The sequence below is a fragment of the Ambystoma mexicanum genome, chromosome 6p, assembly GCF_040938575.1.
Source record: "Ambystoma mexicanum isolate Mex_15411 chromosome 6p, UKY_AmexF1_1, whole genome shotgun sequence".
Lineage (NCBI taxonomy): Eukaryota > Metazoa > Chordata > Amphibia > Caudata > Ambystomatidae > Ambystoma > Ambystoma mexicanum.
The window spans coordinates 1,310,507,264-1,310,531,843 of record NC_090935.1 but is presented as its reverse complement, the minus strand read 5'-3'; the positions used below and the strand labels follow the sequence as shown (position 1 = coordinate 1,310,531,843).

General features: G+C 46.7%; 1 protein-coding gene across 1 annotated transcript in view; it reads left to right on the top strand.

Moving 5' to 3' along the window:
• The window catches only part of ADAMTSL1 (ADAMTS like 1), a 941,617-nt gene that overhangs the window by 818,743 nt on the left and 98,294 nt on the right, over nt 1-24,580 (top strand). Inside the window, exon 25 of the mRNA XM_069625973.1 lies at nt 4,325-4,514. Within this exon, the coding sequence (XP_069482074.1) occupies nt 4,325-4,514 (190 nt within the window). The remainder of the gene's footprint in view (nt 1-4,324; nt 4,515-24,580) is intronic.

Here is a 24,580-nt window from a genome sequence, read left to right as displayed (position 1 = left end):
TCTTGGCATTCCCTTCCTTGGGGTTTGCAGCTCTACATTGTTCCGCTGTCTCTTCTGCCTGGTGCAGTTTCTCCTGGGGTCGAAATGCTGGAGTACCTGGTTGCCGAGCTCCTCACTACTTGTTTCTGTATTCTGGCTCATGGGCTAGTCTGTTCCTTTGTGGTGTAATCTGGACAATGGAGTTTCTGGGTGTGAGTCTGCACAGAAGTGTTTTTTTGGCCAATTTACTGCATCTCTGGGGATAGGGAGCCAACGTGATCCCTCCTCATCTATCCTGTGGTTGGTCTATCGCAGGCTGGCTGGACCAAAACAGTCCCAAGTGACTCGGCCTCGCTCATACAAAGCACAGTGAGCACTTCTGACTCAACACAACAGGTACTCCAAATTTTGAGACAAAAGTGAGTTTTTAATGATTTATTTGACACTTTATCACAAACTGGTAGATACCACTGTTTAACAAAGATATAACCAACCACATAGATGAGAAAGCAAGGACTGTGTATACTAAGGTACAAACACTCAAAAGCAAAATCAGTCCAAAATTCATCACAACCAAAGAAAGCAAAACTCACATGGTTCCCACCAAAACAATTTTTGATTTATTTATGTGTTTCTTTAAATGTGGAAAGCATTCATCAACTTCGAGCAGTACCATCAGACCACCAAAGGAGAGAATTATGAAATATATCTGTGATGTCACCAGTCACCTGTCTTTCAGACCCACTAGCCAGGTCCGTTGGCTCTGTCACCTACACTGGTTCACCATACATGCCTTTCAAGCCCACTAAGGAGGGCCTTTGGCCGTGCCCACTGTATGTTTTTTAACACTACCGGGCCAGTGTTCCCCCGATAATGCTTAAAAATCCAAAACTCTTGCTTGTCCTCGCAGGCAGTCACCAAGGCCTCCCTCCTCTTTTCATGATCTCCCTTCTCCCCTCAATTGCTTATTTCCTTCCTGGCCCTCTCCTGGCTATTACCCCTATCACTGATTGGTTTGTGTGACGCATATTTGTTCTCCGAGGTGGAAGGCCAATATATATTAAGAATTCAACAGAGGTTGCTCAGAGAGGCGCAGCTTCAACTCACTGATGAGGCCCAATAAGGCTGAAACACGTGTATGGGATTGCTGTTGGTACTCTTGTTCAGAGAGGAATTGCCATAGCATTTCGGTGCTAGACTGCCCATGTGGGCTGGACAAAGACTCATGTGCAAATGGATATTTCCCATCTGTGAAAGGTACAGTGAGCAAAAAGCGTGTGCTGCAGACTCTCATCTGAGAACACGTTATCATGCCATGTTCTTTCTGGAGAGGAGCGCCTGCTACCTTTTTTTGAAATATTTGCAAGGAACTTGGGGTTGGTCACCCTTAGTTACCTGGTGGCAACCAGGCGTGGACTCCCTGCTCACTGTGCTCAGAGAGGCGCAGTTTCACCTCACTGATGAGGCCCAACAAGGCTGAAACAGGTGTATGGGGTTGCTGTTGGTACTCTTGCTCAGAGAGGAATTGCCATAGCATTTCGGTCCTGGCCTGCCCATGTGGAAGGGACAAAGACTGATATGCAAATGGTTATTTCCCATCTGTGAAAGGTACAGTGAGCAAAAAGCGTGTGCTGCAAACTGTCATCTCAGAACAGGCATCATGCCATGTTCTTTCTGGAGAGGAGCGCCTGCTACCTTTTTTTGCAATATATATTAAGGTTTTAAGGAACAGGGGGCCACCGCCTTGTCTCTGTTGAATTATTTTTAAACTACTGGATGAAATTCCAACAAACCAGTCAAGGAAATTGAATCAATGCTTTGTGACCAAATTGTTTATAATTTGATCCAAATCTGTCCAGCGGTTTTCGCGCTACGGCTGTTCAAAAACTGCACTTTTTTTATCTATGCGTAAATTGATGCTAGTAGGCTGAAAACAGCATTTTTATGTTTTCTTAATAACTTTTTAATTTTCTTACAAATTGTTCCCAACATCTCTGGTTTAGTGGGGCTCTTGACTACCTGTTGGTTTGGAACATTTCCTCCAAATCTATCCAGCAAATCAAAAATGATTAGCCTTGCTCAGCCTCTCTGCTGTAAAATGCACCAAGGCCGATATAAATGTTTTAAGGAGCAGAAATGTCTGCAAACCTTCGGCCAAATCCGTCGTACGAATCAAAAGATATTAGCAATTCATTTTTGGGATTTCCTATGGAACTCCTACTCACCTTAACTATAGGGCGCTGACCGCCGCCCTTTAATATATATCGCCCGTCACAAATGCCCGACAAAAGTGCAAAGTCACTTCTATAACCCAGAACTAAAAGGGTTATTTGTTCATAGAAAGTGTGGTATATAACTGCAACCTCTCACCTGCAAAAGCTATGAAGCTACAGTCTGTTGTTGAATTCTAAAATTGTCAAAACCCAGACGAGGATCAAGTGGAGTATTTTTGAAAAACATATTCTGCTTTTTCCCCTGAGTGATAGGAATGTCTTAGGCCTCGATTTCCTTTGTTGAGTCTCAGGTCACCGGACTGATGGTAAAAACCAAAAACTACTTGGAAATGCTTGTCAGAGATTACATAAATTCTTTCCTTTTCCTGATGGGACAGTACCATGCTCTAGTCTCCAAAAAGTGTTATGTTCTCGCCTAGGATTTGCATGATGGTAACGCTACTTTCGTTTACTTTTTACCTCTTGCTGTGCATACTAACTTTCATCTGCCCCATTTGCACCCCGGATGCAGAACTTTGCACTTGACGATACTTTATTTCATATCCCATACCCCAGACCACTCCTTAGTCATTACATTTTTACAAACCCCCCAAGTGCTTCCACCTTCCTTTGGACATGAGTATCACGCTTGCCACACTGCCCAAGTGTAACCCATAAAAGCATTAAGGAGCAATCAACTTGTAACTCAAACTGCGTCACATACCTGTTGCCAATTTGCATTGGAGTCAACTATATCACAGCACTCTTTGGGGCTCATTTTCTAGCCCCCTGTAAATCATACGGGGGAGCCGTTACGTTTGCACCTTGACGTACACAGATCCGTCCTTGTAATTTTTTACATTTGCACTGCAGAGTGTAAAAGTAAAGTGCAAACATGTGGCATAGACTTGTATGCCACCCTTTTGCACTCCACTGTGTAAAATAAATGAATGCTGCCTGCCGTTTAAACATCGCTGGCAGAATTTACTATGGATTCCCATGGAATCCGCCTCGTTTTTGCTGGTGTGAAAAGCAGGCGGATTCAATAGGAATTCACAGCATATGAATGCATGCTGGCGAAAATGCTGGGGTTTTTGCATGGTGGAGAGGAAGGAAGTGGTGGAATTGTAAATTGCGATCTGCCCCTCCTCTCTGCCATGCAAATTGCTCAAAATGAGCCACAATGTAAATGAAATGCATACAAGTTTTACGTAAGGCTTTTACGCATTGTATTCACGTTGCATCACATCAAAAACTAGCCCCTTTGTGTCCTGGAACGTAGCCAGTTTCTAGCACACGCTTCCACTCTAGCAACTATTCCCAGGTTGTATATCATGTTGCTAAGTCTGCAACGTGCAGTTATATGGAAAATATCGGAAATCTAAGAAGACACCATTGCTTGATCAAACATCCAAGTTTTCAGGTCAAAAGATCCAATTACCCTCATTATTAACGAATTTTCTAGTGCAGGAGTCTGCAGCCTTTGGCTCTTTTGGATGTTTGGGACTACAACTCCCACCAGCTCAATCCATCAGAGGGAATGGTGAGGAGTTACGGGAGTTATAGTATAAAACATCTTGAGAGACGCAGGTTTGATACCCCGGTTCTAGAGCATGAACTGCAGAAAATGCTGTTTCAAACCACTTGACAAACCATGTTGCAGTGATCTTGTAAAATTGCAATCCTACTCATTTATTGATAACTGAGATTCTACTGACTGGCCTATATGGTTGCCAGCCCGCTTCCAACGTGCACTATAGGAGAGTGGAACTGTACCCTACAACACCCATTCCTCAGAAATCTCACCTTTCTGGTAATTGAAGTGTCGCCGTTGATCGCATCTAAATCCACTGGATCCGCTAATCCCTCTGTGATTCTCGCTTCTGTTGTCAGGAGGCTAGTTTGAATTTTTGAATGCCTCGTACCGGAAGACCAAATCCATTCCCTCCTGCCATGAGCACTAGAAGTTCAGCTGTGTCTTGATTACTTTCCATTCTTGCAATGACAGTGGAGAGTTACTTCTTGTGATACGTTGGGCAAAACTGTGGTGTGGCTGCTGATTACGCGTAGACTGCCCCGAAACATTGAATTGGTTGCCAGTAACTTGTATTTTGATTTGCATTGCTTTCTAGCTACTGTAGACTACCAGTGGTCAGTGGGTGCTCTGATGGCCTGTTCTGCTTCCTGTGGTAACAAGGGGCTGCAGCAATCCCAGCTCAGATGTATGATGGGGAGAGCGGAAGTTAACACAACACACTGCTCAGAGAAGACGAAGCCAGCACTGCAGCCCATTACTTGTAACAGAAGAGACTGCCCTGCACGGTGCGTACCATGTTCATCGATACAGGCAGGTCCTGCTGGGCCAAAGAGCACTATTTATTTAATCATTGATGCGTATCTTGTATTTAGCAGTTCAAACAATGGCGCTTGGAAACACGGAGAATGAGTTTAAGACTTGAACTTGTAAAATAGGCTGAGGGCTTTATCCCCTTACTCCTACCATTCTCCCAACGGTTTGCAGGGTGTCACTTCGAACAGCACAGCCAGCACGCTCCCCGTACCAGGCTTGGCAGGAGAGGGTGAATGTAATACTCGTTTTGCTTGCATTGGTTCACTGCTGCTCCCTCCAAAACTAATCATAACTGAAAATCTTCCCAACCAGTTGATGTAGAGTGTGGTCAGCACCTTTAATTTCAATGTACATCAGCCAGTTATTAGTTATCTGTTACTTGGCTCAATGTTTACCTACATTTAAACAGCAACTTATTAGTCTCCCTTTATCAGTGAATTTAAAACCCCTTCTTTACCCTAGCTCTCTGTTGTGTTTTTTCAGGCTTCATCAGTTCCATAATTTATCGGTGTACACGCATTTCACCGCGGTATTTTTCATTGCGTGTTTTTTCATCGCCGTTTTTATTTGGAAAAAAAACTCATTGTTTTTTTTTTTTTGGGGCGGGTTAAGAAATTAAATATAAGGTTGTGGGTGTAAGGGAATAAAACATTTTTTAAAAAAGGGCGGCAGGCTTTGGGGGGGAACCGCCAAAAAAAAAAATTCAAAAAAAAACGAGTTTTTCGAGAAGAAAAACGGCGATGAAAAAAACAGCGATGAAAAATACAGTGGCAAAATAACGTAGAACCAATTTATCAACACCCGGGGTGGGCATCGCAGCCAATCAGTTTGCTCAGATTGCGGGCTGAATCCCACGCTCCATGCCCTCATTCTGAGCAAGCTCAGAACTGCAGCGCCTGCCCCACCATCTTCCCCCACCCTCTCCTTCCAGCCAGTCTCTGTACCCTTCCCTCCCCACTCTTCTACCCCACTTACCTGATTCTGTTCCGTCGCTTTGCCTCCCAGCTGCTATAGAAATTGAAGAGGGGCTCCATAGAGAGCCCCATCCTCCATCTCCACAGCAGCCATTTTAGGTAAGTATTTTGTTTGAAGGAACGGGATGCCATGAGCACGTCCTGTTGATTCAAACAAAATACATTGATGTCAGCTCCCCAGCTTTTCGGATTGAAAACCCAGGGTGCTAATAGGCCCACCAGATCGGGTGGTAAAGGCACCGGTAGAGATGTCATTATGGTAGGGCAAAAGGGACATGCACCCCGGACCCTCACATTGGGGGAGGCCTACATCGCTGCCAGTTTGAAAGCAGTCAGTGTCAATTTTCTTACAAAACTAAGATCGAACATACCAGGATGTTTTTGCTGCGCTGCTGAGGCGCCGAGCCTGCTGCTAGGCTGTTGCTCACAAGTACATTTTTCTTGGATCCATCAATCATATAATGCTTTTTGTGTTCACTGTAGTACGTGCAGTTTATCCATTCATGATCGTACAACCTCTGTAGTATTCTCACCATTCTGTGGGGAATATATAGATCACATGTAAACCGAAAGTTGAAATGCATATTGATACATTTGAGTTTTGAGATTGCTCAGAAGATAACTCAGTTTGTTAAGCTTTTGTTACTGGGGTTTGTGTTCATATGCCGGATCACAGTACCATAATCCAGCAAGGCTGATTTAGCCTTTCCCATGTCTGAGGTTGCTAAACGTGCATGTATATATACTTTTGTGATAGTAACACTTACTGGGTGCTTCACAGTAACGTAACTGGGATTTATGTGCTTTGCAAGTCAGTTCTTAAAACGAAAAGGTATTATTTTAGTTCATGAAAGTGAAAGATTCACAAATAATTGCACCTTGCTCTATGATAAGAACTGGGAAACAATGTGGTCAAGTGCAGAAATTGAAGATTGGGCTCAAATCTCAGCTTCACTTCTTAGCCAGTGTCTGTGGTCTTGTCCAATTCATTTAATCTAGTTATGATGGTGTTTGGGGTCTGGCTAGGTTGGGTGGCCGGGTGGAGGAGGGACGGGACAGCAGCAGTAATAGGAGGAGTGCCTAAAAGTCAAATCTTGCCATAATGGCAAAGACTTAGAGTTGAAGCACAGTGAATGGGATTACAGTTTGGGAATGAAACATGTCTCCAGTGGGAAGTATCTAGAGACACCTAAACATGAAACATGACAGTAAATGGAATAGACAACCTAGATTTGCATTATACTAGAGGTGGGGAATCACCTTGAGTAGAATCAAGCAGTGGTAGGATAAATAACCTAGAATTGAAACACAACAGTAGTCGGAAAAATGCCTGCAATTGACACAAGCAGTAGTGGGAGAAACGCCTAGAATCGATACAGAGCAGTAGTGGAAGAAACGCCTAAAATTGATACAGAGCAGTAGTCGGAGAAACGCCTACAATTGATACACAGCAGTATTGGGAAAAATGCCTAAAATTGATACACAGCAGTAGTGGGAGAAACGCCCAGAATTGATAGAGCAGTAGTGGAAGGAACGCCTAGAACTGAAATACAGCAGTAGTGGGAGAAACGCCTAGAATTGATACACAGCAGTAGTGGGAGAAACGCATAGAATTGATACACAACAGTAGTGGGAGAAACGCCTAGAATTGATACAGAGCAGAAGTCGGAGAAACGCCTACAATTGATACACAGCAGTATTGGGGAAAATGCCTAAAATTGATACACAGCAGTAGTGGGAGAAACGCCCAGAATTGATACACAGCATTAGTGGAAGGAACACCTAGAATTGATACACAGCAGCAGTGGAAGGAACGCCTAGAACTGAAACACAGCGGTAGTGGGAGAAACGCCTAGAATTGATACACAGCAGTAGTGGGAGAAACGCCTAAAATTGTTAAAAAGCAGTAGTGTCTGAGTGACATAGTGCCCAGTTTTGTAATAGAAGAAGTGAAGCTTGTCGTGCCGCAGAGGTTACATCACCTTAGTGGGGTGATTTACGCAAATGTTTATGGCCAACACAATGCACACCGAAATCATGCTCTTGCACTACACATGTCACAAATATCTGTAGCCTGTGCATGCACAGAAGAAGGATTACCGGTGCCTGCATATGCTGTGCATGCATGCACTGTCACAAGCTCATTGCACAATTTCTCTGTAGAAGAAATTGTACAAAAGTGCCCAATGTGCAAGCGCACCAACACGCGCATGCTTGGTATATCGTTATATGTAGGCGTCAACATGCTAAGAATTCTTGTGAACTTGCTTGTTAGGAATTTTTTTAAAGAAACATTTCCTTAAGGGGCTGCATTTTATATACATTTTCGCTGATTAAGGCAGATTAATACGTTATGTTCACTTGCACTTGAATAGCGGCTACTGCCATAGGGTTAGGACGTTGAAGCTCTTTTGGCCTGTCAGAGAGGCAAAGGAGAAGTATGATAGAACATTCAGTAGAGGTGAGGTGAAGCCCAGTCAGGTAGACATTGGAAATGAGGGTGAAAGACAGATAAGATGCCCAGGAAGGCAGCCTAGGGAAAAACACACATCACTCATACAAGAAAATTGTATTAAAACTTACAAATATGTTAAATATCCTGAACGTACTTATTATGTATTTAGTATGTAAATGAATGTGGCAAAGACATATCACAACCTGACGGTTTTCTATGGCCTAGTATTTCATTCTTTACTATTGGAGTATAGCCACTATACACCTAGTCCCCTTCTGTTCTAGATTCACTCACTTCTGCACCCTCCTACGAGGCTCATCACCCTTCATAATACAACCGAACAAACGATTCCCCCATATAAGGGAGATCTAAGGAATATTGATGCACACATCATCAAAGTGGGCACATTTTTCTTTCGCAGTAGAAGTCCCAGGAACAGGGGATGGAGGTTGGGTAATGGCGTGGGAGATTGTGGGAGCTGTGGGTGGTGTTGGGGGTTCAGGGAGGACACCCTCAAACAATGACCGACAGTTTATGGGGGGTTCTAGCTGAAATCGAACTGGGCGAGCTTGTCCACCCAACATTTTTATCCACAGCCAAATATTCAAAGACAGTTGTCTTTTATATGCAATGATTTCTTCAGGTTGGTCGCTAGGGAAACATTTATGTCCAGTGAAGGCAAGAACGTGTCTTCTGCTTGTGTTGGGCTGATCTCATCGGAGTTTATACTAACGTCCTCACTCCCCCCATAAAAAGAAGTGCACACTAGCATGTTTCCTAGGAAGCAAAACGCCCTGTTTTTTGCACTCGCACCTAGTACACACACTCCGGGCGGGTATGCTGCATATTAGTTCCCCTGGTTTAATAGCAACATACACACATGTGCCCGTACCTGCTTTGTTGCAAGATGCTTCGTGCTTTCTTTCACCATCTTTGCCCAGCAAAAGGACAGCCAAAGTTGTGAACTTCGATATACTGCTGTTTAGCGACCCAGCAAAAGATTGGTCTAGTAATTGTCATGACTTTTGTTCCTAGAAAAGTGTGTGGCCCTTCCAATAGGGCCAGTTGTCAAGTTTGCTGATGGTGTTCAAACAAACAGTGGCAGACTAAGATGGCGTTAGCACTCGGTTGGCCAATCGGCGTGATGGGCTCATAGGCTGTATTTACTGATGCATTTCCATTTTCCAAGCAAATTCGAAGGCTTTTGTGTACACTTGATCCCCGTGGGCGTCATGGTTCTGGCCTAACCCTCCCCTCACTCCTCTGGGCCCCCCCTGCAGGGGCGTTGCTAGGTCTGGAAAAGATCAGGGGCTACACTAATGTCAGGACTGGTGCGACTCGGGGCTAGCTAGCCTTTTGGTTGTAGTCCCTGGGCGTCTATCCGGGGCTACAACCAAAAGACCCGGGGCTATAGCCCCCTCAGCCGCCCCCCTAGCAACGCCTCTGCCTCCCTGTATCCCCAAGTTGTTATTTGGCACTTACCTGTTGGTGGTTGTTCTTCTGCTCCTCTCTCTTGGTCACCGCAATGGAAAATGAAAATGTCTCTGTCAGAGCTCCCTTTACTTTTCCATGGCAGCCATGTTGGTCTAGGCTCAATCTTCATTGAGAGGATGCTAAAAACAGTTTATGGTGTGTTTTGCATTAATTTGTGTCTATCAGTAAACGAGTGCACAGATCTCGGTGCACAGTCACTCGCTCAATGAAAACATACTCAACAGGAAGTAAACATGTATGGGCTGTGGCAAAAATGCATTTTTCGCATATACCTTTCATGTTTTTATTATTTTGCATCTACTTCCAAAAAAACGTTTCCACTAATAGAAATTGACTTTTGAGGCGAAAAAATCAACATGTTAATGTTTAAAGACCGTGTAAAACTAAAGAAGACTTGTGCAGCTGGTCTAATGATGTAATGCTCTTTATACAGTACAATTACTGTAATGCTCAGGTAATGACCCACCCTCCAGGTGTTTATAGTCTTCATCATTGAAACATGGGCACTGTACCTGCTATGACCAAACAACATCCCCAGGCTATGTATCCCTCCTGACACGGCTGGTCATTGGGCCGGCTTTCGGCGGATCCCGCTCTCTTGGGTTCCGGTCAGAGTCAGCCGTCCAAGCCCATGAGCCGTGCTGGAATACTTAAAGAAAAGAAAAAGAAAAAAAAAGCCCCTGCAACGGCAGCATTGCCTTTTACCGCGGCTTTGGCACTGGTGTGTAATGCACAATGCACAATGCTCGCTACATGTACAACTGATTCCTTTCAGTTGTACATGTAGCGAGCATTGTGCATTACACACCAGTGCCAAAGCCGGCGGTAAGAGGCAATGCTGCTGTCGCAGCCGCTTTTTTAATTTTAATTTTTTTAAAAAGTATTCCAGCATTGCTTGGTGTCCACTACGAGCCCCGCCCCCTAGGCCACGCCCCCTCCAGCACTGCCGCCCCCCCCCCCCCAAAAACTCTTCCCCCACCCCAGCCCTTGTGTTGTGGGATCCCCCACCAGTGCTGGTCATTGGGCCGGCTCTCGTTGGATTCGAGATCCGGCACCAGATATGGAGCCGGATCTCGGGATCCGGCCAGAGTCAGCCACCCAAGCCCATGAACCGTGCTACTTAAAACAAAGAAGAAAAAAAAAGCACCCGCGACGGCAGCAGTGCCTTTTACTGCGGCACTGCCTTTTTTTTTTTTTTAAGTATTCCAGCATTGCTGGATGTCCACTACGAGCCCCGCCTCTCTAGGCCACGCCCCCTCAGGCACCGCCCCCTCTTCAAAATCCTCCCCCACCCCAGCCCTTGTGTTGTGAGATCCCCCACCACATTTTTTCCATTTCCACCACTGTCCCCCACCACATTGTTTCCATTTCCACCACTGCCCCCTCACATCATCCATCCCGCTCCACCGCTAGCTACACTCTCGTGCAGCTTTTCCACCACGTTGTGACACATACGAGTCAAAACTAAAACAAAGTCCCTTGCACGGTAGACCACGGGGAAGCGTGTCTTCAGCAGGGCGCCATTTTAGCACACACGTAGCCCAGTGCGCCAGCCTGCTTTGGGTGACTTTCATTAATAGGTGCTTCTGCACTCAGGACCTTTGCTACATGCAACATACAAAGCCGGCTTTGGCTGTCTTTGCAGGTTAACAGAATACCCCTCGTACTTCATACATCTTGCTTTAGTCGTATGGCTTGCTGTTCCTGAAACGCAAACGGGTCGAGTTTATCAGCGGCGCTTTTATGAGAAACAGCTGCGCCGAGGAGAGGCTGGAGAAACCGTCAGCGCAACCCGTCCATGAGTGTCAGCAGTCGGCTGTGCTGATGGGCGCATTTCCACAGCAGTGATTTACACGGCCTTCATCTCGTCAAGAGGGGTGCAAAGTAGTCTTTGTCGCCCGCTACCGCCTCTCTCTTGCTTTCTCAGCCATAGCCCTCTTCCATCTTCAGCTCCTTCGCGAAGAAGTCCCTGAAATGCACAAAATGTGTTTTACAAATGAAATGGGCTCAGGTCCAGTGAGCCTTGGGTGTTAGTGCAACGTAGGGGCCTTGATTCGAGATGCGCAAACCACAAATCGGAACCTGTGGAGCTCTGTGTGAGCAAACCTTGCCAGCGCAGCCTGCCAGAATTCCCCCATTTTCTGAACGGTACTGGGAGTCAGCACATATTAGCCATGATTAATGGTTTCCAGCTCCGCGTTTTAGCTGTCCTCTGGGTTCTGAAGACTCGACGTTTCTACTGGATAATATTTTCACAGTGAGCTCTGATTGAGCTACATTCTGGAAACATACGGGCCCCCTCCCCACCCTTATGGTATAGTATGGAGCAGGCTGAAGCCTTGATGGGCACTGCTTTTGACAGGCCCAAGTAGAATTTCCGGTATCCAGGCATTGCTGCTTCAAATACATAGTTTCGAATGCAAAAGTATAAAAAAAAAATGCATCAAAAAAATACTTATTTTCGTAGGTAAAGTTTTTTTTAAATATAATGGGTTTTAAGGGGTAAAAAACGGGGGTTGGGTTGGACCCCCATTAATTTTTTTCTTTTTAAATGCATTCTTTCGATGCATTTTTCCCCGAAACTTTTGCATTCAAAACTTTTCCATTCGATGCAATCACTAGGAACCAAATTTCCCTGCAATTTAGTCTGCCTTTTCTCCCTGGCTGCTGTGTAAGAAGAAATGTTACTTGGTGCAGGGATCCCCAAACCTTTCAATTGGTTTGGTGGATTCGTCGAATATCACATTTTGACACCAGCTTCCAAATTTAAAGCAACATCAGTTCTTTGCTGCAGACTCACTTCCAACTAAAAATGTGCATGGTGTAATGAATCAGCAATGATTCCCCCAGAAAACCTGGCCTGGAACCCTTTTCATGTGGCCAGGGAAAGGCAGACCCTTTCTGATCCCGACCCGGGAGGTGGTGTTCTGCGGGAGGCTCACATGAGGGGGGAAGCAGGTCAGGCGGAATGGGAAATCCCCTTGTTTAACTTTCCCCGAAGTCCTTCTCTTCTAATGGCTTATTCTAAAATAACTGAAATTAGGAAATCTAACTTTGTCGTTAGGGACTTCAAGTCCCATAATTCCCTAGGTACTGGGACGAAGAAGAGGGGTGAAGAAGTGCAATGTTGCAGGAGTAGTCAATTCATTAATCCCAATGACCCACACCTGAGTGTGACTGATAAACTTAAAAAGCCCCCTCAGGTGCAGACCAAAGGAGAGCAGGAGACGAGCATTAGCAGTAAGAAGCAGCAGCGTGACTCATGCAGACATCCCATACTGAAGCTGGAGTAGAGAGAGAGAGAGAGAGAGAGAGGACGCCAGGACCTCTGTGTGGCAGATTGCAGCTGCCGGTTCTGTGAGGGTTCGTGCCTCCCAGATTTGGAAGGGCAAAGGTTGCGCAGCGGGAAGCATGCAGCAAATAAGCTTGCCCGTTGGAGACCCGTGTTGCAGAGGTTATACAGTGGGAAGCCAAGGGAAGCTTTCCTTTCCGAGAGGTGGTCTCAGGTGGCTGACGTGCACCGAAGGCCTGAAGGAGATTTCTGGTGGCTGGCGTGCATCAGAAGATCTCCAGAGCAAGAGAAGCTCCAAATGCGGGTGGCGCAGGTGAAGGCGGGCTAAAGGAAGCAGTTTGCCAAGAAGCAAGAAGCCATCAAAGCAGAAGACCTGCGAGCGGCGAAGGAAATGGAGGCGTATGTCTTGCCCATTGAGTTCACAGGTTTGTAGTGACCCCGGAGCACACCATCTCCTTTTGCGTGACTCAGGCAGGCATTCGGCAAGTGAGCAGCGCTCGCGTAGAAGTGACAGGACTTTATTATTCATCGCCTCAAGCCCCTTCCTGAGCACCTACAGCCCCCTGAAGAGAACACGCTTTTCACTTTACGCACAACCTTGCGTTGTTAACGCAGTACTGTACTTTGAGTGCAAGGCTCCTCACTTCTTAGGGCTGAACTATATAAGTTAGAGATTGACTACGAAGAACTGCCTAATTTAATATCTGTGTTGAACTGACCCCTTTCTGTTGAAGGTTGTGGTTATTTTCTCCCCTTATATCAGCATTGGGCTAAACGCATGTTTGTATATATGCATATGTCATGGGGTAATCTGTGGAGTTTGACTGCGTGTGCTCATTGTGGGCTTCCGATCACTCTCCCCCCTCCTTAGACGTAGTCTTGACCACCTGCCAAGCTACCGTAGATTGGTCTGGTTTGTCCCGAAGGTTTTCCTGTTCCTCTAAACTATGGTGGCCTCCTATACTTCTGCCTATCAGGTCAGAGTTTAGAAATCCATCTCAACAGTACCCCACCCTCTCACTGTGCCCTCCACACATCATGTTTTAAAGCAATACATTCAGGCCTAACTTAGCTTTGCACATCGACAGGGAGCTCCTTCGCCACCCAGCTTGTCAGTAGGAAACAGAGGAAAAAAAAATAGAGCGTGAGCTGGTGCACACAATGGAGTACAAGTGCAATAAATACTAGCTATACTGGAGAATTAGCCCCAGTTGGTGATGTCACTCTGCCTCACAACCAATCTGGGAGCTTGGAAGGTGTGCATTACCTCCGAAGGTCAGCCGGACTACCAGTCTTTCAATCCCCCAGAGGGCAGGAGGCTACCATCTTCCTCATGGGCTTCACAGTGTTCTTCACATCCATATTCCATAACACCCTGTCTCCAGACGCCCACGACACCGGCTTCTAAAAAAATCCATACTTCGCTACCAGTACCCGCTTGCCTCTCTCTTTCTCGCTCGCTCCTCCCACGCCATTTGCCTGCTCCTTCCTGCTCTTATCCCATCTCCAGTGGCTGACATGGAAATGGAGAAAGGACTAGGCGTAGTTTCCTTCTCCATTCCTTATTGCAGCCATTTTCTTTTGTAGTTTTTTCTTAACTTGGCCAGGATACCTTTTATAAGACTAAAACAAAGCAATTAGAACCTGGGAAATCATGAAGGGATGTTTATAGCTATCACCATCTCAGTGGTGGGGACTACTGGCAGTGAATGGCACCAGGGCCCTCGTTAAGACCTTTACTTCACCAGCAATGCCCCCCACTAAGGTGGTTATTGATTAAGTAAAATGAGGTCAGAAATTTGGGAGAGGGCAGATAAGTAAATCTCAGGTTTGAATCCAAACGACTTACACTGCTCACAGCCTGCCTTCAATGTTCTAATCACAGACAACCTTAGGGAAATTAAATGGGATATTAAATTATATTTCAAAGGTCTTTCCCCTATGATGGTCTTACCTATATTGTTTTAACCATAACTTTCCTCCTGTTATTGTCCTTCATGCCATACATCTGCTGGTGTTTCCTTAGATATAGTCACAACAACCTTAAATGCTTTCCTCGGAAACTCATTCAGACCTTCCACCTATTACAAATATGCATATTTTAGGCTCTCCAGTATCTTTATCCTTGTATAGCTCTGCATTATATTTTATTTTATATTTTTCTTTTATTGTATAAAGCGTGACCTCGCTCGAGAGCAGCGGGGTGCTGTACAGATTGTGAGTAGCTGGCATTTGGGCTGGCATCTTTTCACAGTAGCGCAGTAATGTGAGGTCTGTACGTCGGTATGGGTGTCCATTGGAATTAGTCCTTGGTCAGGTGTTGTTGAAAGAGCCATGTTTTGAGAGATTTGCAAAATTTGAGAATTGTGGGGGCATTCCAAGCCGACACCGGGATCGAGTTCCAGGGTGTGGGTGCATGACAAGAGAATGATAGTTTGCGGTTCCTCTCTTTGTGGACTAGTTGTGATTCAAGCGGTTGGTCGATTCGCTGTGCGAGAAGCGTGTACCACCAGATATGTGGAGCTTAGCGCCAGGTACGCTGGTGTGCTACTTGTGACTGCTTTGTAGCTGTTTCATGGAGTCTTTAACAGTATCCTGGCTTGGAGTGGAAGCCAATGTAGGTCACATGGGATGGGGTAATTTGGTTGAATTTCCATGCATCCATAATAAGATGTGTTGCAGTGTGGTGGACTGCTTTTCGGGAAGCCAAGGGATAAACTGGGAGCCCTGTCAGGAGAGCATTTCCCCCATCGATGTGCGAGAGCACAAGGGCCTGCACTACGGTCCAGAAGTCCTGCACTAGGTTGAAGGGTTTGATTTTTCAAACAGTAGAGATTCTGAGGCAGGCTATTTGGGCAGCCCTGGCTATGTGTTTCTGGAAGGACAGATTGCTGTCAATGGTGAAGCCCAAAGATTTTGCAGAGTCTGAGAGTTGTGGATCAAATCCTTCTATGACCATTGTTGGAACAGTTGTTTTTAGTGGGTGCACCAATAAGGACAAATCCAGTCTTGGATGGGTTTAGTTTTTGGTAGGCAGCACTGGATTTTATATAAAACCAGAAAAGAAAACAAATGGGATATTTGTTCGAATTTCTGCTGCACGAAAATGTTGTACAGTCGAAAATTCCAAACAAATGCCCCATTCGGCGGCTTTATAGTGAACAAGGACAGCGGGGGCTGCAGGAGTGTCCGCTGCAACCTTGTTTACTATAATGTCAACGTGGGTTGCAGGGGTGTCCCCACCTGTTTGAATAAAGATACGGAAACAAAAAGAGGACCCTGTGACACTGGTTCCCATCCGCGTAAGGGAAGGTAACCAGCGTTGCAGAGCGATGCAGGAAATGGCGGCACACAGGGAGGTGTACCACACACAAGTAAGTAAGGGGTGGGGGAAGCGGGTTGTCAGAAATGTCCGGGGGAGAGAAAACTGAAAGTCATTTTTGGTCAAATAACCTTTGTTTTTTTTTTCTCCTTTGGACATTTCTGATTCGGTTAATTCATCGTAATCCGGACTGGATGATGTCTAGGTAATCGCAGAGACAAATAATGACCTGCGCGCGATTTCTTCTCTTATACAAGTGAGTATCATCTGCGTATTGGTGGATGGCTATATTGGGATCTTTGAGGAGAGTGCCCAGATGCTCCATGTAAAGGTTAAAAAGGATTAGTCAGAGGATGGAGCCTTGGGGGACTCGGCAGGAGACCTGGAGTCGGTTCGAACGCAACAAGTTAATCTGGACAGCCTGGTGTCTGCCTGATAGGTAGGATGTAAACTAATTCAGAACAGTGCCAGAGACTCCCATCAGGTCAGTAAGGAGGGAGAGAAGGATGCAGTGGTTGATGCTGTTGAATGCAGCCAAGAGTTCAAGGTAGACAAGGAGGCATGAGTTGCCCTTATCCATGATTTGGAGAGCATCATCCATCACCCAGATGGTGGCTGTCTCGATGCTACACTTTGGGCAAAACCATGACTGATAGTCATTTAGGAGGTGGATTTGTTCGATTCTGGCAAGTAGTTGTGTAGCACCTACTTTTTCCAAGATTTTGCCAATAATCGGGAGATTCGTAATGGGCCAGTAGTTGGCCAGGTCGTCTGGATCTAGGGTTGTTTTTTTCAAAAGAGGAGGTATGAGACCAGTCTTGAGGGTGTCCGGGAATGATCCTTCTGCGAGGGAAGCATTGATGATGAGGAGCGATTGAGCACCGGGTCTGTCAATTGTTTAATGATGGAGGCCGGAATTATATCATCACAGTAAGAAGTAGGTTTGAGGAGGCAATATTTTTTAGGAGATTCCGGCGGATCATGCATTGCATTAAACTATTATACAAGGTTGTTTGTCAAAAGACAGATCATTGCTTTCGGTGCTGCCAGTTTCAACAACAGTTAGTAGAGAAAGCTATAGTTCAGACTCATGCTTACTATACAGGGCTGGCATTTTTCGGGTGAACAGGATATATTTCATTAAAAAAGAAAGTGGAAAGAACATCCTAATTTAAGTACCCTATTAATGTAGGGTATTCCAGGAATGTAGATTGCTCCAAAGGCCAATTGGATGATGACTTAAATTTGAGAAATTCATAATGATTCGCTGAGTTTGCAGTGATCACTAAAGCACCTTTTGTGATATTGGCACAGGTAAATACTACTTCTCCAAATGCAGTTATGGGCAAGCAATTTAACAAGATGTGTGATCCCATTCTAGAGAGAAGTCTGTAGCAAAGACAGAGCAGCGGTTCGCATTATGATAACTGGTCCAACGTCCCCGTGCCGAACAGCTGATTGGCCGCAAGCCAACACTTAGCCCCGCATCGTCGACCAGAGGCGGAAGCCGGCCGCTCCTATCTAAGGGCCGTGACTCAAAGGGCCTATCTGCATCTGTCCGCGGCCATACGCACCGTCGGCCAGACTCCCTGCCCGATTCGAGTTCGCGAATCCATGTAAGTACATTAACCCCTTTTCACTAAATAGTTACCTATTTCAGACAGTGATACAAACTCCCCACCACTTCCTGGAACCAGATTTCCAAACACTTGCACTCCTCCATATTCTCTGCTCATTGCCCTGATCTATCACCTATTTTGAACACCTTACCTGATCTACTTGCCGCAACAAAGCCGCTTAGTCTACTGTTATTAATGGTAGAGAAAGCCTACTCTGGCTTGTACGAACATGTGGTACTATAGTCACGGCGAACCGTCATTGACCTAGACTCTGCACACATCTTATACCATCTAGTGTAACTGAATGTGATGGTAACACAGACAGACTATTGGGATGCACTAATTAGTTTAATATGATACGCAGACGTCTATTCACACTGCTAATGTACTGTAAATGTAAATGCACCCGCTTGGCTATATTTGCACCGCCACATGTTTTGCATCAAGGTAGTTATATATGGTCTTGCTCTCCATGATACCATTGTACCATTAACGGCCCCTGGTGAAGCCTATTACCATCTGGCCTTTACTTGCGTCTATTCAGCCCAGAGATGCAGTGCCACTTAGTATAGTATCACCAGCCCAGACTGCTACAGCCTCACCATTTTGCCTACAGTTGCCTATGTTTGTGTCAACCGTGCTATAGGTACACATAGACAAACTGCTACTACCAAACTTAGGTGCCTCTTACTGTATGCATCTTAAGCGCTGCTGGGACTGTCAAATTTAGGTGCACTCTGATGTATGCATTTTAGTCGCTGCTGGGACTGTCAAATTTAGGTGCACTCTGATGTATGCATTTTAGTCGCTGCTGGGTTTGTCTGAACCAGGTGTACTCTGCTCTATGCATCTTAGTCGCGGCTGGGATTGCCAAATTTAGATGTCCCTTTGCTATGATATGATATGATATGATATTATAAGGCATTTGTAACGCGCCTATACAAAAGTGTTTCAAGGCGCAACGGGGCAGGGAGGGGGGAACAAGGGGAAGACATACAACGATCCTACTAGGCCAGGTGTCATTCAGATTGCGCAAGTGCAGGGGTAGGGGGAAGGGAAAAGTGCATGGGGAAGGGGGAGGGGGTATGTGCAGTACAAGTAAGTAGAATAAAATAAATAAATAGGGCCAGCTGGTGGCAAGTACAAGGTAAGTGCAGACAAGTGCTGGGAAGGGGGGGCTGTAGGGATACAGAGACAGTCCCGCAGTGCAGGGGTTGCCAGGGAGGCAGTGCAAGTGGAGAGTGGCTGGGCCCAGGACTGAGGTCGGTGAGAGTGGCCCAGTTGCAGATTCAGTGCAGTTTCAGTGAAGAATTTAGCAGGGGAGAGGGAGAGAGAAAGCAGAAGCAAAGAGGAAGGTTTTGAGGTGCTTCCGGAACCGCAGATGGTTCTCCTCAAGTTTCAGGGATGCTTGAAGGCTGTTCCAGAGGGAGGCCCCTGCCGCGGAGAGAGATCTACCCACATTGCTTCGAGAAGCGGCTGACCCTGAGGGAGTTGGAGACGGATGAGCGAAGGACTCGGGAAGGAAGATATTTAGGAAGAGAGAGTTGAAGGTATTTAGGCCCCAGGCCACAGAAGGCCTTGTGGACAATGCAGAGGGTTTGAACTTTATCCTCGCAGCCACTGGGAGCCAGTGTAGAGATTTCAGTCCTGGAGAGATACGGTCCCTGGGCTTGAGGCCAAGGACAAGTCTCGCAGTTCTGTTCTGGATGAGTTGCAGAGGGCGGAGAGTGGAGACAGGCAGATTAAGATAGAGGCTGTTACAGTAGTCAAGCTTCGAGAGAACCAGGGCTTGGGAGACAGTGAACTTCTGGGGGAAGGAGAGGAAGGGAAGAATACCTCTGAGGAGGTGCAGCTGGTAGTGTGATTTCTTAGAGACGTCAGATATATGAGGAGAGAAGGAGAGTGTGGAGTCGAAGATGACCCCGAGGTTTTTTGCCTTGCAGGTAGGAGCAGGAAGAGGGCCAAGAGAGGCCGGCCAGAGAGCTGCAGGGAAGGAGGTAGTGGGTGTGCCGATGAGTAGAATCTCAGTCTTACTGGCATTAAGGCAGAGGTCATTGGCGGCACACCATTCCTGGATAGCAGACAGACAGACAGAGATGAGGGAAGGAGAGGAGGAGGCCGAGGGTAGCCTGAAAATGAGCTGGGTATCGTCCGCATAGCACTGAAAGTTGGGGCAGAGAGCGGCGATGCGGTGGGCAAGGAGTGCCAGATACTGGTTGAACAGCCAGGGAGAGAGATTTGATCCCTGGGGGACACCACAGGTGGAGAAAAAGATGTCAGAGAGGAAAGACCCCAGTTGGACCTGGGAGGGTCGATTGGAAAGGAAAGAGGTCAGCCACGCCAGAGCCTGACCAGTGACACCCAGGTTATCACGGAGACGGTTGAGCAGGATGGCATGGTTGACAGTGTCAAAGGCAGAAGAGAGATCGAGCAGAATGAGAACACACGGAGTGTTGGAGTCGAGGTTCAAGAGCAGGTCCTCACGGATGTTCAGGAGAGCAGTTTCCGTGCTTCTGGCAGCTCTGATGCCAGATTGATGGTCATGAAGACTACCAACAGATTCAGCATGGAGGTTAAGCTGGGAGATGGCCAGTATCTCCAGAAGCTTGCCCAGGAAGGGAGTGATGGAGATTGGGCGATAGTTAGCCTGGCAGGAGGGGTCGGAAGAGGGTTTCTTAAGAAGAGGGTGCACAAGGGAGTGCTTAAGGGGGGATGGGAAGACTCCAGAGGCGAAGGAGTGGTTGCAAAAGTCAGCCAGGGCAGGAGCCAGGGAGTCGATGTGGTCCTTGATAGTTTTGGAGGAACAGGGGTGAACCTGTTTAGACGAGACTTTCATAGATCGGACTTGTCTGGAAACCTCATCAGCAGAAAGAAGGGGAAAGGCAGAGAAGGGGGGAGGAGGGGTGGCTGCAGAAGGGCCAGAGGAAGAGCCGGGAAGAGAGGGAGGGAGGTGATAGGAGGAGAGTGAGGACAGGATGTCCTGAGTTTTAGAGATGAAGTGAGAGGCCAGTGCAGTGCAGAGGGCCTGGGAGGGGACAGGAGAGGTAGAGACTGCAGCAGGGTTGGCAAGCTCCTTGCAGATTTTAAAGAGTTCGGCCGAGTTGTTAGATGCCGCAAAGATGCAGGCTTGGATAAGGGTTCTCTTCTTGGTGAGAACGGAGAGGCGGTATTGCCTTTGGAGTAGGCGGCAGGCCAGTTTGTCAGAGGATGAGCATGAAGCACGCCATTTCCTCTCTGCCACCCTGCACTTGCGTTTTAGGGTGACGAGATCCGAGTCATACCAGGAGTTACATTTGGATTTGGGCTTCAGGCGGATTCTCATGACTGGGGCAAGGATATCAAGAGTATCAGATATAGCAGAGTGGAGCATGGAGAGGGCTGTGTCAGGGTGGGAGTCAGCCGAAGGGGTTTGGGGGTGAGAAGGTGGCAGCGAAAGCCTCAACTGACACGCGCTTCATGGGTCGGATGACCGAGAAGGTGGGTGGCAGTGATGAGGGTGGCTTTGCCTGTGGGGTAGGGAGGGCGAGGTGGGAGGATAGGAGAAAGTGATCACTCCAGGAGAGAGGAGTGGAGAGAGGGACGGAGAGGGGAAGGTCAGAAGAGATCAGAGCATCAAGAGTGTGCCCTGCAGAATGAGTAGGCCCAGAAGGGAGAATAGAGAGTGAGAGAGAGTCACAGAGATCACGAAAAAGTCCAGTGGGGGGACAGGAGGCATCCAAGTGGATGTTGAAGTCACCAAGAAAGAGGAGTTGAGTGGTTGAGGACAGGAGTGAGGAGGAGAGGTCAGCACACTCAGAGAGGAAGGAGGAGATTTGACCAGGTGGCCGATAGATAGCCACAGTAAGGGAATGGCTAGGAGAGAGAGAGAGTCAGCAGACAAGACATTCAAAGGAGGAGTAGGTCTGCGTAGGAGTGGCAGTGGCAGGAATCCACTCAGGGAAGATGAGGGCTACACCCGCCCCTGCACGGTTGGGCCTGGGCACGGAGAGGATCTTGTAACCGTCAGGTAGGGGTGTGTCAAAGCTGGTGACAGAGCTGGCCGTGAGCCATGTCTCGGTGAGACCGAGGACGTCAAAGTCCAGTTCCTCAAGAAGGCGACAGATATCAGAGGAATGCTTGATGGCAGAGCGAGAGTTAAGGGTGGCAATGTAGAGAAGATTGCCATCCTTGAAGGACATCCGGGGAGGGGTACAGATCAGAGGTACGCCCTGCGGAGGTGTAGAAGAAGGAGGTGAAGAAGGAGCACGAGAGGGGGCAGGGAGGGAGGGTAGAGGCAAGGTAGCCGAGGACAGAGGAGGGGGGACAGCAGGAGAGGAAAGGAAGTTGATGAGGCATGGGAAGCCTCTATCAAAGAGGTGAAGGTTGGCCTGAGGGCCTTGGACCAAGACGGTCCCATTAGCGTCGACATTAATGATGGCCTTAGAGGAGTGGAAGGAGGCCAAGAGGACATCCCAATGGGTGCCACCATTAATGGGAGAAGAGGAGAAAGAAGAGAGAACAGAGACCATATGAGGGGTCCATAGGTCAGGCGAAGGCACTAAAAAGAGGATGTCAGTGAGAGTTACCTTGGAGCAGGCACTAGTGTAGGTGTCAGCGATAGGGAGGCCTGGGTTGGAGACCAGGATGTCCTTTTTAAACTTTTTCCTACCAGATTTAGTGAGGAGAGCAGGATAGTCGATAGAGAAGCAGTTAGAGAAGATAGGCGAGATAGAGAGCACCATGGAGTAGGAGGGAGTGGGGGGGAAGACAGACGATACAAGAGCACGCAGGCAGGAAGTGAGCGGCAAGCCCAAGTTTACCACATTTCAGAACAGTAAATGCGTAATTAGGTACAGAGGCCACCTAAGTTTGAGAATCCTGCGAGGGGAGAAACAACCCTAGTTTACCACATTTGACAAAAGTAAATGTGTAATTAGGTACAGAGGCCACCTAAGTTTGAGAATCCTGCGAGGGGAGAAACAACCCTAATTTACCACATTTCAGAACAGTAAATGCGTAATTAGATACAGAGGCCACCTAAGTTTGAGAATCCTGCGAGGGGAGAAACAAGCCTAGTTTACCACATTTCAGAACAGTAAATGCGTAATTAGGTACAGAGGCCACCTAAGTTTGAGAATCCTGCGAGGGGAGAAACAACCTTAGTTTACCACATTTCAGAACAGTAAATGCGTAATTAGGTACAGATGCCACCTAAGTTTGAGAATCCTGTCTCCCAACATGTGCACTACTAAGACTAGCCTCATATACACATTTTGTACCTTACTCTGGACTATTCTAACCATCACCATAACAATGGCCCATACCAATTCCACACGTTTCAACTTGCAAGAGAGAAACACGCGACTTAGAGCGAGACTGCCACGTCTCTATGACCTCAAAAACAAAAGAATTAGACCATTAGGTTCTACTTTAACTCTAGCTGCTTCCGACCCTAACCCTTTTGCCCTAGTGGCAGAAAGGCACCCTAAAACACAAACTGACCTCTTCCATAACCAGAAGAGGCCCAACACTCCCAATCCTAGACTCATCCAAGAAAAAACTACAACACCTACCTTATCAGGAGCCCTTATCAATGCGAGGTCCCTCATAGCACACAATACGGAAATCTCTGACATACTTGCCATGGATTACCTAGATCTCCTCGCCATCACTGAGACCTGGCTCGAAGACGCCACAGGTCCTGCACTTATGATTGCCATACCAGACAATTACAACATACTAAGAGTCGATCGGCCCAACTCTAGGGGAGGTGGCCTGGCCATCATTGCCGAAACCAAGTTAGCTGTAAGACTTACCCCTCACCCAGCAATTACATCTTGCGAACTTCTCTCTGCTAAAATACCCATCTCTAACAACAGTACACTTACTGTCCTCCTGGTGTATAGACCTCCAGGCCCACTAGGTAACGTTGAGGAAGACCTATCCAGCCTCCTCACTAACAACATCAAATATTCCACCCAGCTCCTTCTATTAGGTGACTTTAACTTGGGATTTAATGATGATGAGGACAAACAGGCCCACTCCATCCAATCAATCTTAGTCGATCATGGCCTCACCCAAAACGTTTTAGCCCCTACACATATAAAAGGATGGACGCTAGATTGGATAGCTAACCGAAACGGTGCCACTACCATTTCTAATAATCTACCACAAACCTGGACCGACCACCACCTCATCTGCGTCTCATCAACTATAGAGCTGCCTAAACTAAATAATCCGGAAATAGTACCACCTATGCCAACCAGAAGCAAAAAAGAAATTACGACTGAAAAATTACTCCCACTTCTCCTACCAGATCTCACTGCCAGCGATATTAACTCTGACCCTAATACGCTAGTTGAGACATTCAACAACGCTATGTCCAAAGCCTTGGACATAATTACCCCTATCAAACTACGTAAAAGTAAACGAGAATCTCATCTCAACTCATGGTTCACCCCTCACCTCAAAGAACTACGAATGCAAAAACGTAAACTCCAAGCTATCTGGAGGCACACACCTTCAGTTTAGAATAAAACACTACTCGACAACCTTGCTAAAAAATATAAGGAAATAAACCAAACAAAAAAAAACACATTTAATGAGAGAATTAGCAAAGCTAACTCTAATTCCAAAGAAATCTTTTCCATCCTCCAGGAAATAGAAAACCCAATTGCCCCCACAGATAATGTCCCCAAGGACAAACAATGGTGCACCAGCATCCAAAATGCCTTAGCTAATACAATCACAACCCTACAAACCAAAATTGCAAAAAAGAAAGCATCCCTGAGCCCCACAAGAACCCATACCACCCACTTCACTGACACACCCAGAACAGTCACCCAAAGCAACTACAAACCATTCAGATTTACCAACATATCCATTTTGGAAACTTAAAAGGTG